The sequence below is a fragment of the Oreochromis niloticus genome, linkage group LG15, assembly GCF_001858045.2.
Source record: "Oreochromis niloticus isolate F11D_XX linkage group LG15, O_niloticus_UMD_NMBU, whole genome shotgun sequence".
Lineage (NCBI taxonomy): Eukaryota > Metazoa > Chordata > Actinopteri > Cichliformes > Cichlidae > Oreochromis > Oreochromis niloticus.
Window position 1 is genome coordinate 26,107,591 of NC_031980.2, and position 18,016 is coordinate 26,125,606.

General features: G+C 42.1%; 1 protein-coding gene across 2 annotated transcripts in view; it reads left to right on the top strand.

Annotated features, from left to right (window-relative positions):
* The window catches only part of tnfaip2a (tumor necrosis factor, alpha-induced protein 2a), a 40,904-nt gene extending 24,655 nt beyond the window's left edge, over window positions 1-16,249 (top strand). The window contains exons 10-14 of one of the 2 annotated variants that reach the window (XM_025899091.1): window positions 751-877; window positions 1,119-1,247; window positions 1,324-1,473; window positions 3,148-3,272; window positions 14,657-16,249. In XM_025899091.1, coding sequence (XP_025754876.1) covers window positions 751-877; window positions 1,119-1,247; window positions 1,324-1,473; window positions 3,148-3,272; window positions 14,657-14,840 — 715 coding nt within the window. In that variant the 3' untranslated portion in view covers window positions 14,841-16,249. The remainder of the gene's footprint in view (window positions 1-750; window positions 878-1,118; window positions 1,248-1,323; window positions 1,474-3,147; window positions 3,273-14,656) is intronic. The other variant, XM_025899092.1, reaches the window with a different exon arrangement.
* The last annotated feature ends 1,767 nt before the right edge of the window (window positions 16,250-18,016 follow it).

Consider the following 18,016-nt stretch of genomic DNA (forward strand, 5'->3'; position numbering starts at 1 on the left):
GAAGGATACACCGCCCATGGGGGCGAGCGGGGGATTTATTTTTTTGTACATATATATAATGTTTTTTTGGCCCCCCCTCTTTGTTGTGCCCTTTATCACTGTTCCTCTTCCCAGCTGTTTTTCTTTCCCTCCCTCCCCCTCTTTCTTTCTCCCTTTCCTTTCCCCCAGTCATGTCTGTCCCGTATGTAACAACTAAAAATAAAATAAATAAACAATAAAAACAAAGGTCAATCAAATGGACCAATACGGCAAGGCTGGGATGGTCCACTTGGTATAGTAAATCCACTGGGCATCTTTCTTGGCCTTTAGACAATAATTCTAATGGCAAAAGAACCAAACGGGACAGGTGGCAAAAAAAAAAAAAGAAAAGAAAAAAAAAGAACGCATGACCTCGATCACATGACCTGCAGATCTGATAGCACTGATAGAGAGAGTTAACCATTTTGTCTTTCTACAGAAGAGACATGCTTATATTTAATGTTAGAGTCATCCATTGCTTTTATTTCAGACACAGAAAATAAAGAATTACATTTCATATGTGTCCACAGGAGACTGCCTCACATTTAAACTGTGGAGGACTCACAGAGGAAACAAAAATAAAAACTTTATCATGACGTTACAGCCTGACTTCTTCCTACTTGTTATCTTTATTGGTCTATTTTTAAGATTGAATCGTTTTATTGTTGCTGTTTTGGCGAGGTGTGTGATCATGAGCTCTGCTGCTGACTGGTTCTCTCTGCTTGTCTTTAGGGATTACATCACAGCTGAAACAGGAAATCTGTCTGAGGAGCAGAAGCACGGCTGTCTGAATGCACTGTCTGCCCTGAGGGATTGTGGGTACAGGTATCTCACCTGTCCTCTTCACGTTAAACTGAAGGTACGAATACTGTACTGCAGTAGTAATATTCAGAAACATGCACATTAAGAGAAGTCCTTAAATCAAATCCTCCTGGAAATCCCGTCACAGAGGTTTTCAGAGTGTTTTCGTGAAACGTTGCATTATTCACCTGAAGCTTGTTCTGATAAACGTCTTTTTGTCGCTAAGAGCAGTGCTCACGTCTCACGGTTTGAAGATCTGAAAGTTTCATGTTTACTGCCTTTATTTCTGGAAATGACAGAAGGTGTGTTGGAGTCAGCTGTGGACGCCACGATGGCTGAATGGCTCACTTCCTCTCGTTGACTTGCTCCTGGACTCTCTGAGCCAACAGCTGGTCGACCTGACTGACCTGAAACCAGTCTGCAGAGAGGTGAAAAGCCTTCATACCTGTGCATCTGTCTGCACACCTGTCTGTATGTCTTTCTGACCCCACTGTGTGTCTGCAGTTGCTCCTTTGTGACCTGCATCAGGATGTGGTCCTTAAGTATGTGAAGAGGATGATGAAGACTAAGATGAAGAGCAAGGAGCAGTGGACTGCCGGAGCTCAGCGGATGATTGAAGACGCCAAAAAGATCAGCAGCTTCTTCTCAGAGAAGGTGAGACAGGTGCACCCTCACATAGGTGTGTGCTCACTACCAGAGCTGTCTCAGTTAGTTCACTCTTCAGTTAGTAATACTGTGATAGTACTGCGGTACTGTTAATGCATTAAGGCGTCTGGGAAGGATCTCAAAACTGGATGGCATACAGTTGGTGTCATAAGACCCAGCCTCTGTTCAAAGATGGTCATTCACTGCGGACATAGATGGCTTCTTTCACTCCTCTGTCAAACCATCTGTCTTTTTGAGACCACGCCCACTCACATCCTGGGCCATTTGACCTCAGTAAGTCACATGATAGGGTGGGGCAAGGTCTCATAAAGGGTTCACCCGAAACCTTGGCTCATTGTGACCCACACCTGTTTTCACACCTTGGCTCGTGTGATTAGGCAGAGGATCAATAGGGGGTCCATGACCCTTTTAGGGACACTCCGATGGGGCTTAAAAATCTGTGACTCCACCATTTGCTCTTAGAACTGAAGAAGCTTCTTGGATGAAACATCTTTAAGAAACTTAAAGAAGCCCAGATGCTTTTTTTTTTCAAGCTCCTTAGGCCAAGAAGTAAAATTATTAACAAGATAATCAGCCTCTGTTAGAGTAGCGTTCAGGTAGCTGTTCTGTGGTACAGAACATGATAACAGTGGGGTGCATTATATTCTTAAACTTAGTTACAGCACTTAGTTACAGCACTTTCAGAAAAACATCTACTGTGATGAAATCGACTCCCCACTGCTGTGTCAATTATTGTAAATTTAAATGTTATCAGGAAATGATCATTTTCAGGAAACACTGTTAAATGTTCAGTTTCTATGCCATATGTTAAAACAACATCTAGAGTGTGATTAAATTGGCGGGTGGGGTTTTTTTTTACATTTAATGACAGATTAAATGCAGTGTTGAGGTTGTCATTTTTAGCATCTACGTGGATGTTAAAATCGCCCACAATAATTATTGTGGCATGCAGAGGAATTTTAGCAAGGAAGCTCTACAGAAAGTTGGAGCTTGCTGTTCAACCCCAAGCTGATAGTGGGAGCTCTTTATTAAACACTTGCTGGTGCTACAGTGTGCCTCAAGGGTCAACAACAGCACAACAGAACTCACTCATGGTACAGCACTCTCTCTACAAAACAACAGCTGTCAGTGACTCTGCACCGCAGCATAAACACAACATTCAAGATAACAGTTAAAAGTAACATAACCATAAACAATAAAGCAAGAAGATCTAAACAGCAGCACATGTCCCAAGGCATGATGGGAGAGAACTAGCTGCTCCCCCAACACGCCACATTATTTTATCTGAGCTGAGCACTAAATCAGATAAAAAGTCTGAGAATTTTGGGAGGGTTAATAAATTTGGCCAGATTTCTAGAAATGAAAGCTGCTCCACCCAAAGTGGGATGGATGCCGTCCCCAGAAAGTTTTCCAATTATCTATAAAGGGCACATCGTTTTTTGGACAGCTCTCCTGTGAACATCACTGAATCAGAATAATTCATTTATTTGCAGAACAGATAAAGTAGGAGGATACATTGGTGTAACAAGGAGAAACAAAAAGGAAGCTATTGGATTGTTGAGTAAGGACAGTGAGCGATGACGTGCATACTGTCACATTTAGAGTCAAGGCAGTTTTTTCTTGCAGTACTGAGAGAACTGACAGTGTATTGTTTTACCTCAGGGCTGCAGCAAGGCCTCGTGGCTCTTCGAGATAGTATGCAAACTTGCAGAGGTCCTCCGTCTGCAGGATCCTGCTAGCATTCAGCTGGAGCTCGTCACTCTGGCCCGGAACTTCCCCGACCTCAGGTACTACACAATTCATTAAAATACACATTAAATTATGTCACAAAGCACTTCAGACTACTTTAAAGTATCTCAAAGTATGTCAGAAAATACTTTAAATAACTTATGAAATTTGAAAAGTACTTTGACATCGTTAATAGCCAGATTCTTCCTGTTAGCAAATGGTGAAATGATGACAAACGCTGGTTTGTTGTAGTGATGATAGTACTCGGAGATGTTGAGCTGAACGTGATGTTTGACTGGTTCATTGTGTTGTGTCTGAGTCACTACTCATTCAGACTGTCACCCATCTAATCAGGTGGCTGCTGGTGATGTCACCTGGTTAACATTCAGGTCATGTTGTTTCATGTTCTTTCCTGATGAATGAAGCTGAGTGGAAGAAAACGACTGAGCGAGCAGCCAAAGCTTTCTTCACTCATTTGTCCAAACACAGAGATTATAAAAACCACGTCCACCGACACGTTTAATGAAATAACAAAGAGCAGCAAGCATGAGATGAGGATTAGAACCATCAATAGAGCTTTCAATGCAGGATTCAGTTTCCCTGCTTTAATCTTTGCTGCGGTGGGAGGTCCTGCTGGGTCCCCTTCATGCTCACAACTTATGTAAGGCCTCAGCCTGCAGACCTTCCTCTGAGTCTGCACAGATCACGCTGGCCGAGTTTCCCCTGAGCCATCAACCCGACTCCCCTCCTCATCCCTTGTAATCTGCACATGTTGTATTCAGGGCAGAGCAGCAGTAATTTGTGCTTGAAATCTCTTTTGTCTGTTTTACTTCAGGAATATTTCAGAGTTATTTAGTAAAAATCAGATGAAACATTCGTCTCTGTATCAGGACTTTATCTGTCATCCACTGTGATGACAGATAATAAACCTCAGTGACTGAAAACAACAGACAGGAAATAAAAGACAGATTTTAATGAAAGCTGGAGCTCTGCCTTCTTGCTCTGTTAGTACAGTAACCTCACAGCAGCCATGTTATTGGTCAGGTGATGATGAGAAGGCTCCAACAGCACAAACACAGTCCAGAGGACAGCGTAAAAACCTATCAGTCTTCAATGGTAAATGGCCTGTATTTGTATAGCGCTTATACTAGTCCCTAAGGACCCCAAAGCGCTTTACACAACCAGTCATCCACCCATTCACACACACATTCACACACTGGTGACGGCAAGCTACATTGTAGCCACAGCTACCCTGGGGCGCACCGACAGAGGCGAGGCTGCCGGACACTGGCGCCACCGGGCCCTCTGACCACCACCAGTAGGCAACGGGTGAAGTGTCTTGCCCAAGGACACAACAACCGAGACTGTTCAAGCCGGGGCTTGGACCGGCAACCTTCCGATTACAAGGCAAACACCCACCTCTTGAGCCCCAATCGCCCCAATGATGATCGGGTCAAAAGTTACAGTTCTACAGTGTTACAGTGAGTGACCACCACGGGGTCAGAGGTGAGGCTTAGTGTCAGATTATGTTTTCTAACTTTGCTTAATTTTTAATGAATCTTTGTTAAGTTCACCTTCAGCTCACTGATACCTGACACCTAACAGACAGGCATACCTGTGCTCACCTGTGCTGCCTTCCCGCAGTCGTGCTGTGCATAGGACGTGTTACTCAAACTCTGACTCTCTGACTTTGACTCTCTGACTTTGACCCTCTGTGGGAGAATCACCTGGTTCCCATGGCAGATGGTGGGTGCGGCTAGGTGGGGTTCATGTATCACAGGTGTGTAACATGAGTGGAAAAATACTGACTGCCTGACTAGGGTTCCTCTGCTGTATTCCTCTGAACTGTATTTAGGCTTGAAGTTTGCATTATTAGGGGTGTGGCGCGTGACTGGCAGGTAGATGGCGACAGAGGTGGCTGTAGCTGCTAGTTGTCTGCTAGCTTCACCTGAACTGGACCTCTGGACCATGTTTGTGCTGTTGGAGCCTTTTGTCATTTTTAATAACATCATGTGACCAATAATATAGCTGCTGTGAGGTTACTGTGCTAACAGACTGTCCAGGAAGGCTGAGGTCCAGGTTTTGTGTTTTATTTGGATGTTACTGATTAGTGTCTGTGATGTAACCAAGCTAAGTAGCATTAGCTGATGATCCACCAGGTTAACGCTCCACCCTCTTGTCCAAATACGATGACTTCCTGTAACACAAACCATCATGGCGGTTCTAATTCATTATTAATTCGCTGAACCTTAAACACATTAATAATTATAAGGTGTGTCTGCTGAAGTGTTCTTAATGTGTCATTGAGTGGCAAGATGGAGCCTGCTGCAGTTTGCTGGAAGCAACAGTGTAGTTTTCATTGTCGTCAATCGTCATTTGTAATGTTATTTTTGCTCTTTTGTGTTCTGACTTTGCTTCTGCTGCTTTAATTTGTGATTGGGATACACTGTTAAACATTAAAGATTAAATGGAGAACTACTGTGACAGCTGGGACAGCTACAGAAAAACTTTTCCTCATCCTCTGGTGTGTTCCTTACCTGAGTGCGCGCTACTGTGCACAACCCACGGGACTCCCACCCCTAAGAGACGGAAAGGGGGAATGAGGCCTAGCATCCAGGTGAAGCCGGAGGCTAGCTTCTTGTCTGTGGGGAGACCCCAGGGTGCCTTCAACCAGTTCCTCTCCTGACATTTGGTAGGGATGTTACCCTGCTGCCTGGGACCTGGGCCCCATGGCTCAAAAGCAGTATGCTCAACCTGTGTCCGTCATCAGTTTTCCTTTTTGCTGGTGACAGCTATGTCCGTTCATCGATCACTGTTTCCCCCAGCTCTGGAGTCGCCGTACCGCCCGGCAGTCACACAGGTGTGCATAGGTGTTTAATTCAAGTGCTGCTGCAGTCAGCTGTTGATTTCGCAGATCAACTGTCATCAACTCAGTTCGCCCTGCTTAACGTTCGTTCCATAACGAACAAATCATTTATTCTAAACAGTCTCTTTATTAAAGAGTCTCTAGATTTTATGTATCTGACTGAGACATGGCAGCAAAATAAGGTTTATGTCCACTTGAATAAAATCTGCCCGGCTGGCTGCTCCGTCATCGGAACTCCGCATCTTTCGGGATGTGGTGGAGGGCTTGCTGCTGTTTACCAGGACAAATTCATGTGCAGGCTGATGACCTTGGACTCCTTTTCGTCATTTGAGTCACAGATGATGAAGATTTGTTCTCTGAAAAACTTTTATTGCATTTTAATCCATCGACTTCTTGGACCTGCTGGGGTCTTTCTAACTGAATTTAACGACCTTCTGACATCCATCATTAAATTGGAGAAGGCTGTAATAGTGGGAGATTAAAACCTTCATATTGATGAAGCATCCTGTAACACTGCTGCTGAGCTCATCGCTGTCACAGTGTCTTTTAACTTTAGGCAGAAGTTTCTGGCCCCACACATAGAAAGGGCCACACACTGGATCTTGTTTTCTCTCTGGGTTTAAATATACATGATGTATGTGTGGAGGATGTGCATGTGAGTGACCATAGCTACATATTTTTCAATTTGCCGTTTTACTTGGATCCTTCACCCCCTAAACTAATGATCCAAAGGCGGATTATAAACCAAGATGCTGCTGGAAGGTTCTCTGCTATGTTTGACCCTGGCATGGGTCAAACATGGCAGAAACATTTCTAAACTCAGACTACTGGTGTCAAAGGCAGAACTTGAGATGATTATTCATGCTTTTATTTCTTCTCGTTTGGATTATTGTAATGGTCTTTTTACTTCGTCTTGATGCATGCTCAATCATCCAGGTAAGTAAATCTCCAAAAGTTGATTCTGTTCATCTGGATGTAGCGTTTTCAGTGGGAGAAACGTTTCGTCACTCATCCAAGTGACTTCTTCAGTCTCAGCTGACTGCAGGTTTCACCATACTTATAAACAGTACACTTGCATAATGACTGAAACCAGCCCACTGAAGGAACAATGGGCTGGGAGGTCGGTTCCTTACTAATAATTATGCAAATTCTCATAACCATTGATCAACAACCATTGATTAACAACCACTGATCAAGGCCCACTGATCACTGATCACAGTCCACTGATCAAAGTCCACTGATCAATCCAGAACACTTTGGATTTTGTTGAGAAGGTGAGAGATGTCATTATGGAGGCAGATGAAACCATGGTCTCGTACGATGTTACATCTCTCTTCACTTGCATCCCAGTCACGGAAGCGTTGGAGGTAGTTCGTAACAGATTACAGGATGACCCCAACCTCAGCAACAGGACCACTCTCAGCATCGACCAAGTGTGTCTACTTTTGGAACTCTGTCTTAATTCTACCTATTTCACATACAAGGGTCAGTTCTACAGGCAGAAACATGGGTGTGCCATGGGTTCCCCAGTTTCACCCATCGTGGCCAACTTGTACATAGAAGAAGTGGAAAAGAGGGCTTTGCTATCCTACCCTGAAACACCACCAAGCCACTGGTTCAGATATGTGGATGACAGCTGGGTGAAAATCAAATCTCAGGACGTGCCACATTTCACGGACCACATTAACTCGGTGGACCGACACATCAAATTCACCAGGGAGGATATGAAAAGTGGCAGGTTAGCCTTCTTAGACTGTGAGATTTCCATCAGTAATGGGGGATATCTAAAAGCTGATGTGTACCGTAAACCTACGCATACGGATCAGTATTTAAGGTTTGACTCTCACCATCCGCTGGAGCATAAACTGGGTGTCATTAGTACGCTGCAACACAGAGCGAACACCATCCCCACAGACACCGTGGCCAGGGAAGCAGAAGAACATCACATCAAGAAGGCCCTGAGTAAATGTGGTTATCGCAGCTGGACTTTTGTCAAAGCTGGGAAGGCGCTAAAAGAAACCTCCAGCCGATCCAGGAGAGAAGGACAATCGCTGCCTAAGCGAAAACCTGTAGTGATCCCGTATGTGTCAGGAGTATTGGAGCAGTTGAGACGCATTTTTCTAAACACCGTGTGTCTGTGGCTTTTAAACCCCAAAACACGCTGCGTCAAAAATTGGTCCACCCCAAGGATCTGGTCCCCCGACACAAACAGAGTAATATAGTGTACGCTGTTAAGTGCCAGGAGGCTTGCCAGGATTTATACATCGGGGAAACCAAATAACCTCTGGGGAAGCGGATGGCACAACACAGAAGAGCTTCCTCATCAGGCCAGGACTCTGCAGTTTATTTACACCTACAGGCCAGTGGACACTCTTTCAATGATGAGGATGTACACATCCTGGACAGGGAGGAACGCTGGTTTGAGCACAGAGTCAAGGAGGCCATTTACATGAAAAGGGAAAGACCATCTCTGAATCGAGGAGAGGTCCTAAGGGTACATCTTTCGCCATCATACAATGCTGTGATTGCAGCCATTCCCCAACTCTCTGTGAATGGTACTCATGGCCATTTATCACTGGACTTTGATCAGTGGTTGTTGATCAAAAAATTTCAGAGAAGCAACGTGGAGCCTGTCTGTCCTCTGATTGAGCTGCATTTGAAGGAGGAAATATGTGGTGGCTTTAAATATTTACCTTGAGTTGTTTTTTTCTTGCAAGGAGCTGCAAAGCCTTGAACATTTCTTGCACTGCATTGAAGGATGGGAGGTGATAAATTCCAGGGACAGTTGAGTTTTTTTCTTCCCCAGTGGGTTGGTTTGTTTGTTTTGTGGTTTGCTCCATTCCAAGAAGTTCAAGGAAAACTTGTGCTGTGGGACATCTTTTCTCAGTTGTTTTGGTGCATATTTGAAAAAGCTTCGTTGCTCAGGTGCTTCTGTGTTTCGCTTTATTTGGTTTGTGCATTTGGTTTGACTTGGAGCAGCTTAGTTGATCACAAAAATGGCGACCGAGCGTGTCGGACAGTCGGAGTGTGGGTTGTTGGGCTCCACTGTAACGCTCTTTATTCTGACATTCTCTTTTTCGCTATTTTATGCTCTGATTTACATATTACAGCAAACTTTTAGCACTTCTCAGGATGATTCCAAGCAAAGAAAACCAGTCCGCAAGAAGTCGCTAGTTCAAGAAAAGGCCTGTATGCTTTTATATTGCTGTCTGCTGTTACTATTTCCTAGTGGATCATGGTTAAAATCAGCAGAGGACATGACTACATCAACGTTTGAAGGGTCAATGGGCCCAACCGCTGATAACCAGACAAAATTACATCTGTTTGGTAATGGATATTTGGCGTTATATTCCATCTTTACTCCAATGAGAAGGATCAAAAATGAGAAAATAAAGAATACCTCGCAATCCTCAAAACACCATCACAAGGGGCGTGTGCTGCAAACCTTGTTTATATTATTACTATTAGCTGGGGATATACATTTAAATCCCGGTCCATCGGTCTTTGAACAGAGAGGAGACCTTGCCTCGACGCCGGTGTTCGGGGCTCGGCCGGTGTGTGATCCGGAGTTGCCGGTGGCTGGAACGCGGCCGGTGTGTGTTCCGGAGAAGCCGGTTTTTGAGGCGCAGCCGTTGTGTGTTACGGAGATGCAGGAGCCCTCAGCTGTGATCGGCGCATTTGGGAAGGAACTAGAGCACCTGTTCGAAGGGCAAGATCCGAGCCAGGAGCAGGCAGCGTTTTCTACTGATTATTTAAAGACACTTCAACCAGATTCTGTAATGCATCGTAATGGTGAGTCCCATCGTTTGAATGCAGAGACAGTCACAGAATTGAAGGCTGGGACGAAAATGGAACATACCGTCGTGCTCAATGAAAAATCTACCATGGCTTTCCAAGAAACAAGGAGAGAGAAAACTGAGCGAGGTGCAGTTCAGAAACAAAAACAATATCTATTCTTTCAAACTGTTAATCATGCCAAAGTGTTATGGGACTTGAAATCTAAACCCAAAGGTATTCTTGGCGGCTACTTAAATATTCGGAGTGTTATTCCAAAAATAGATCAGATTTATACTCTTCTTTGTGACTCAAACTTGGATTATCTTTGTTTAACTGAAACATGGCTTCATGTGAATATTCCAGCAAACATGATTGACATTCCTGGCTACAGTTGTTTTAGAAAGGATAGGCTGTATGGTAGAGGTGGGGGGGTTCTGATTTTCATTAAAGAAAAGTATAAATGTAGTGAAATACAAATGAATACTCCTCTTGAATGTTTAGCTTTACAGGTGATTCTTTCCCCCCAAATGTGTTTTAATATTGTTGTCCTATATAACCCGCCATCACATAGTGTCTCATTTTATGATCAGTTACAAGATGCAGTAAAAAAATTGAATTGTTGTAGAGAAACAATATTTTATGGTGACTTTAACATCAACTGGCTGGATAAAACTAATAACCAAAAATTAAAAATTATTATGTCAAAATTTCAATTTAAGCAAATAATTAAAGGACCCACAAGAGTCACCAAAAATAGTAGAACTCTAATTGATATGGTATTCACTAATAAAATAGATCGGATAACAAAAACATATAACTTATTAACTGGTCTGTCTGATCATAATATGATTTTAACTGTTAGGAAATTGACTAAAAAACGATTGCAGTATTATAGTACAAACAGCCCTGACCATGTAAAGACATTTATTCCCAAGTCTGAAATTGTACAGCTTGAACAGGAGCTTGCGAATTGCAACTGGGATCATCTTATAAAATCAGATGATTTGGAGTTGTGTTGCAATTCCATGACTAGCTCCCTGACTGAAGTAATATCTAAATATACCAAAAGTATCAAAATTAAGCAAAGGAAGCAAAATCTACCATGGTTAAATAGTGAAATACATAAACTTATGAAAAGACGAGATTTGGCGTTAAAAACAGCCTTAACTACTAAAGGTAATACGGATTATATGATCTATAAAGGCCTAAGAAATAAAGTAGTCATGGAATTGCGTAAAGCTAAGGCTTTATATTACACTCATATTATAGAAAAAGCTAAAGGTCATAATGTCTCCCTTTGGAAGCATTTAAACGATTTAATTAACAGATCATCTAGCAGGAAGGAAATTGAGCAAGTCAATATAAATGGCACAATTATTATAGATAAGGGTTCCATGGCATACAAATTTAACAAATATTTTATACAATCTGTAGAAGAATTAATGCAAAATTTCAGCTCTCCAGTGGTCACTATTAAAAACAGACCTATCGATTCATCAGACTCATTTTTTATTGAAGAGGTTAATGAAGCAGAGGTCACAGAGGTTATTGAGAAATTATCAGATTCTAGGGCAAAGGATATTTATGGCTTGGACACTTGTTTTATTAAAAAATATAGAGATTTCTTGACAAAACCTTTAACACATCCTATAAATTTATCAATAAGAAATAGGACATTCCCAACTGACTGGAAAAGGGCTGTAGTTACTCCAGTCTTTAAAGGAGGCGAGCGTGATTTGATATGTAATTATCGTCCAATTTCCATACTCCCTGTTCTTTCGAAGGTGCTTGAGAAGGTTGTGGCAGCACAGTTAATTGATTATTTAGAGACTAATCAACTGCTTCATCCAATGCAGTTTGGTTTTAGACCAAAATTTTCCACAGAAATGGCAAATTGCTATTTTGTTGAAAATATTAAGGGTAATCTGGAGAATGGTAATGTTGTGGGTGCAGTGTTCCTTGACCTAAAAAAGGCTTTTGACACTGTCAATCATGACATACTTCTTTCTAAGTTGATAAAATTTGACTTTTCAAAGCAAGCAGTTGACTGGTTTGAGTCCTATCTCTACAAAAGAGAACAGTGTGTGAGGGTTGATAAAGAAAAGTCATCCATGTTGGAAAACAGAATCGGTATTCCCCAAGGATCTGTTCTTGGCCCATTGCTATTTAGTTTGTTTATAAATGATTTGCCTACCAGCTGCCCAAAAGCCAACTGCCAACTTTATGCAGATGATGCAGTAATACACGTACCAGCTAAGTCACCTGGTGAAGCAGCAGACACCTTAACGGTACATCTAAATGGTGTCCAAAAATGGCTGGAACAAAATCATCTTGTACTGAATTTAAAAAAAACTGTTTCTATGTGCTTTTCGATTAGGAAACGAAATTCATCTGATGATTTTAAAATCAACCTAGGGAACGAAGAAATAAAGGAGGTCAAAGATTTTAAGTTTTTAGGAATAATCTTAGATTCACATCTTAAATTTGACAAGCACGTAAAGAAGATTTCTAAGACGGTCAAGGCTAATCTGAATTGTTTTAAGTTAATTCGGCACTATATACCCACTTCAGCAGCTCAGTTATTTATGCATTCTATGATATTTTCTCATTTTTCATATTGTATGACAGTTTGGACTCAAGCAGCACCATCTACAATTCAGCCTTTGGTATCCTTATATAATCAAACCTTAAAAATAATGGATAAAAAATCGGTTCGGTGGCATCATTGTCACATTTTACAGAAATATAACTTATTTAGTTTTAAGAGTTTTAATCATTGGTGTTATCTTAAATTAGTTTTTAAATGTATAAATAGGATGGCCCCAGAGTGTCTCAATAGATACATCCAGAGACAAGACAGTAATCGTGTTACTAGGAGTAATGTGAACGGCAACTGCAAGATATTATATCGCAGATCTACATTCGGTCAGTCAGCTTTTTCTATAAAGGCCTGCCATCTGTGGAACACACTTCCAACCGATATCAAACTGATTACAGACATTAGATCCTTTACATTGAAGGTTAAAGTGTGGTTAAAGGGAAACCAAAGTTGTAATCATTTTATCTGATGATTTTAATTTTATTTTAAATTATTGTCTATTAATTGTAATTGTATTTATGATGTAATTTGGTTTTATGAAAATGTATGTTTTATTGTAATATGTATTTATTTAGACTGTAAGCCCAACAAGGGACAATTGTTGAAAATTAGCAGTAGCTATAAACCTATGTGCGGTACATCAGTCTCATGTCTTGCACTTGAGCTATGTTAAACTGCACTGTCCCTTTTAAATAAATAAATTCAAATTCAAATCAATGGTCATGAGAATTTGCATAATTATGATTGAGGAACTGACCTCCCAGCCCATTGTTCCTTCAGTGGGCTGGTTTCAGTCATTATGCAGATGTACTGTTTATAAGATTGGGGAAACCTGCAGTCAGCTGAGTCTGAAGAAGTCACTTGGATGAGTGACGAAACGTTTCTCCCACTGAAAACACTACGTCCAGATGAACAGAATCAACTTTTGAAGATCTTTTTACTTGTTTCAACAAATCAGCTTTTGCTTGCCTTCAGACTGTACAGAATGCTGAGGCAAGACTTTTAACTGGCACTAACAAGAGTTCACATATTACTCCAGTTTTGGCTTCTCTTCATTGGTTGACAGTAAATTTTAGATTTCATTTTACAATTTTAGTTTTAACTTTTAGAGCTCAACACGGTGAAGCTCCCCAGTATATCTCTGACCTGTTGAAACCTCATGCTTCTTCCTGAGCACTTAGGTCTTCAAGTCAGAAGATACTGTTGCTCCCATGTACTAGATTCAAAACACGTGGGGATCAGACTTTTCAGGCACAGGCACCAAGGCTGTTGAATTCTCTTCCGTTGTCATTACGCTACATAGACTCCGTTGACTCTTTTAAAAAGCAGCTGAAGACATTTTTCTACAAACAAGCTATTAATTACTTTTTCCATTGTTTTATATTATTTTTTAATTTTTATTTTGATATTATTTTATTTATATTTGTGGTTTTATTGTGAAGCACTGCACTTTTTATCTATGAAAGGTGCTATATAAATAAATTTTACTTACATCTAGTTATCGTGTTCGTTATCTTTCTTCATCATTTGTTATCTTCGTTGTCATTCGTTATCGTTCTAGTTATTGCTTTTGTTATCATTCATTTTCTTTCTTTGATTAACATTCTTTTTCATTCGTCATCATTTGCTATTGTTCGGTATCATTTATTTTTTTTCATTATTGTTCGGTGGCACGGTGGTTAGCACTGTTGCCGCACAGCAAGAAGGTCGTGAGTTCAATTCCACCATCAGGCCGGGGTCTTTCTGTGTGGAGTTTGCATGTTCTCCCCGTGTTTGCGTGGGTTCCCTCCGGGTACTTCGGCTTCCTCCCACCGTCCAAAGACATGCAGTTTGAGGGGATAGGTTAATTGGATAATCCAAATTGTCACTAGGTGTGAATGTGTGAGTGAATGTGAGCGTGAATGGTTGTCTGTCCCTGTGTGTTGGCCCTGCGACAGACTGGCGACCTGTCCAGGGTGTACCCCGCCTCTCGCCCTATGACAGCTGGGATAGGCTCCAGCGCCCCCCGCGACCCTGGAAAGGATAAGCGGAAGCGAATGGATGGATCATTATTGTTCATTAGCATTCGTTATCATTCATTATTGTTCGAGTTATCGTGTTTGTTATCATTCGCCTGTTATCATGTCTGGCATGACTCTAACCCTAACGATGCCTCCTACAGCTAACTGCTGTAACCCTGTGTGTCTGTGTCTCTTTCTCAGCGGCGCGCATGTCTCGGCTCTCCTGTCTCTTAAAATTGGCCTCTCAGCTGCTGACGCTCGCTCTATCAGACGCAGTGTGGAGGAGAATCGCCACGGTGATGTCTCCACCAATCACAGTCCTCCGTTCTTCTCCAAGGTCAAAGTCAAATGGATTGACAACAAGATGAATCAGATGGGACTGTAGGTATAACCGCATGATGTTAGCGGTTCAGGATGTGAGCAGTGTTTCCTGTATGCTACCCTCCTTTTTCATCTTAATGCAAACAAGTATTTTATTGTGAAAGGTGCTGCTGGAGCCCATGATGAAGGACAGAGCAGCAAACACAACGGCTATGTCCAAATTCAGGGGCAGCATGTTTCGAAGGACCCGACCTAACTGGTCCACGTAGGGTGGGTCCTTCGAAAGCTCATCTCACACTTCTGTTTGATGTTTATTCAGCTGTGTGTAAACTATAACTTTAATCTCAACCAAACCGATTTACTTAAGAACAAATAAAACACTGAAAAAAGAATAAACAATAACATTTTTAAGTTATCTATTTGACTTATATATCATGTTTAACCTGAGTAGCGGAAGACTGCAGGGGTCTGAAAACAATGTGCCGGGAGTCCGGTGTTCTCACCGGCTCTAGTGAGCCTTGACCTCCCAGTCAGCTATCGAGCTGGTGGGTAACAGCAAATATTGGAGCACTTTTGCAAATATGTGATGTCTTGATACACTGAGCATATATTTGAAGTTAACACAGCTACATTCTCACCAGAAAATATCTTAAAAGTTTATTTTGTGACCCAGAAAGAGTAATATTAAAACTAAGTAGCTGCCGCCATTGTTAGAAACTGGATTTGGCTAGGCTGCGCTATGATTTCTGGGATAGGGTGGGCCACGAAGGATACACCCGACCCATCCTTCAAATCTGGGGAAAAGGAGGACGCATTTGTCGCCGCATTTGGAGGAGTCTTCGAATTTGGACAGCCTTCGTCGCGTCGCTGTGATGCAATTACCTACAAATGCTGCCCCTTAATTTGGACACACCATATATCGTTAGAAATTCTCGAAAGCTGTGCAGCTGCTTTCTGCTTTCTTCTGATTGGCTGGTTTCTGGAAGAAATCTGTGAGTGGACTCTAATGTCCAACAGGTGTGCTCACCTGCCACTGAAAGAACGCCAGGAATGATTTCCTGAAGCATCGGCACTAAATGCGTCTGAGGAGGCGTTATGTTTGTCCCACCCTGCACCTCATCAATCACGCTGCTGTGACATCACAGACAAACTTTTATTATGCTGCTGTTGCAACGCCAGCAACATGGCAAACAAAGGCAACATGGCAACCAACAGCAAGCTGCTCTCTGACCAGCTTCGTTCGACAGAACCACAGAGAAAAGGGAGGGGTCAGGAGGACAGAGGAGGAGTCAGGAGGAGACGGGAGGAGACGGGAGTTGTCAGGAGGAGATGGGTCACACACACTCAAAGTTGTTTTCATATCTTAGTGAGGACATCTAATTGACATAATGCTTTCCCTAGCTCAGGGGTCGGCAACCCGCGGCTCCGGAGCCGCATGCGGCTCTTTAGTCCTTATAGTGCAGCTCCGCGTGGTTTGGGAAAATAAATTAGAAGTATTTCGCTGAAGTGTATTTTATTTATGTTAGTTCTTTTAAACTTGTAGTTCTAAATTGGAAGATTATTGTGATATTGAAATATAAATATAAAATTATATTCTTTTATTTTTTCCTCGCTCAATATAAGCGTCACACTCGCGGAAGCCGGTATTCCCGCCGAAACACCGTGCATTTATCGAGACTTTCAACCCCGGGTAGGCCAATTATGGATCTTCGGATCCACATTATGTCAGCAGCTGCACCGTGAACTATGTTAAAGACAAACACTGCTCACGCCTCACAGACGACAGATGACAGCTTACAGTCCTGCGTAAACTGACTTCGCACAGCACCGATTAGCAGACGCTGTGCACAGAGGTTCAGGAGCAGAAGTCCCATTGTAAACATACCACGGCAGACCCGACGATGTTTGCATGAACGCGCTTTTCACACGCGGTTGCTGTAAGCATACAGCCGGCTGTAGCTTCGCAGCTCACAGCCCGACACACACCACCAACACAACAGCACAGATAGCGCAGACTTTGGCGGCGAGGCGTGATTGCGGGTGCCGCTCAGGTGCGTCCGCCTTCCCTGCAGCGGCGCTGCAGACCACGCCCCCGCCGCACCATTAACCAGGTAAAATACATATGTAGGCAGAATTTTGCAAATATCTATTTTCAATTTTTCAGCAGCATAGTGCTTTTTTTACCAATTATTTTTTAAAAGTCAGGTCAAGGCTCCAAAAGCCCAAAGGAGATATAAGGGAGGCGGCTCACAACAGTTTTTGTTTGCTACATGGATCATTTTAGTTCAGCTGGGTGTCTTTGCTTTTGTTATATTTCTTTAAGAGTTCAAAATGTGTTGATTACATAAATAAAATGTAATTTTCTCTGTAGCACTTCATGGATTTCATAAGCATCACACCTTAGTTGTTCACACAAAGGTAAAAAAAACAATATATATACAGTGTTATCTTCATTTTAGATGTCAAAAAGTATTTGCGGCTCCCAGTGTTTTCTTTTGCGTGGAAACCGGGTCCAAGTGGCTCTTTGGGTGTAAAAGGTTGCAGACCCCTGCCCTAGCTGCTTACTCTAACCATGAAAAATGAATGCCTAAACCTAACCATAACCTAACTGTAACCCTGATACTAAAACCACAAACATGCCTTTAAAAACACAAGTATAGTGGCATGCCAGTTTTCTGTCCTCACAAAGATATGTGAACATGTACAGTAAAAAAGTATTTGGCCCCCCTTGAACTTTTCCACATTTTGTCACATTACAGCCACAAACATGAATCAATTTTATTGGAATTCCACCTGAAAGACCAATACAAAGTGGTGTACACATGAGAAGTGGAACAAAAATCATACATGATTCCAAACAATTTTTGCAAATAAATAACTGAAAAGTGGGGTGTGCGTAATTATTCAGCCCCCTGAGTCAATACTTTGTAGAACCACCTTTTGCTGCAATTACAGCTGCCAGCCTTTTAGGGTATGTCTCCACCAGCTTTACACATCTAGAGACTGAAATCCTTGCCCATTCTTCTTTGCAAAACAGCTCCAGCTGAGTCAGATTAGATGGACAGCGTTTGTGAACAGCAGTTTTCAGACCTTGCCACAGATTCTCGATTGGATTTAGATCTGGACTTTGACTGGGCCATTTTAACACATGGATATGTTTTGTTTTGAACCATTCCATTGTTGCCCTGGCTTTATGTTTAGGGTCGTTGTCCTGCTGGAAGGTGAACCTCTGCCCCAGTC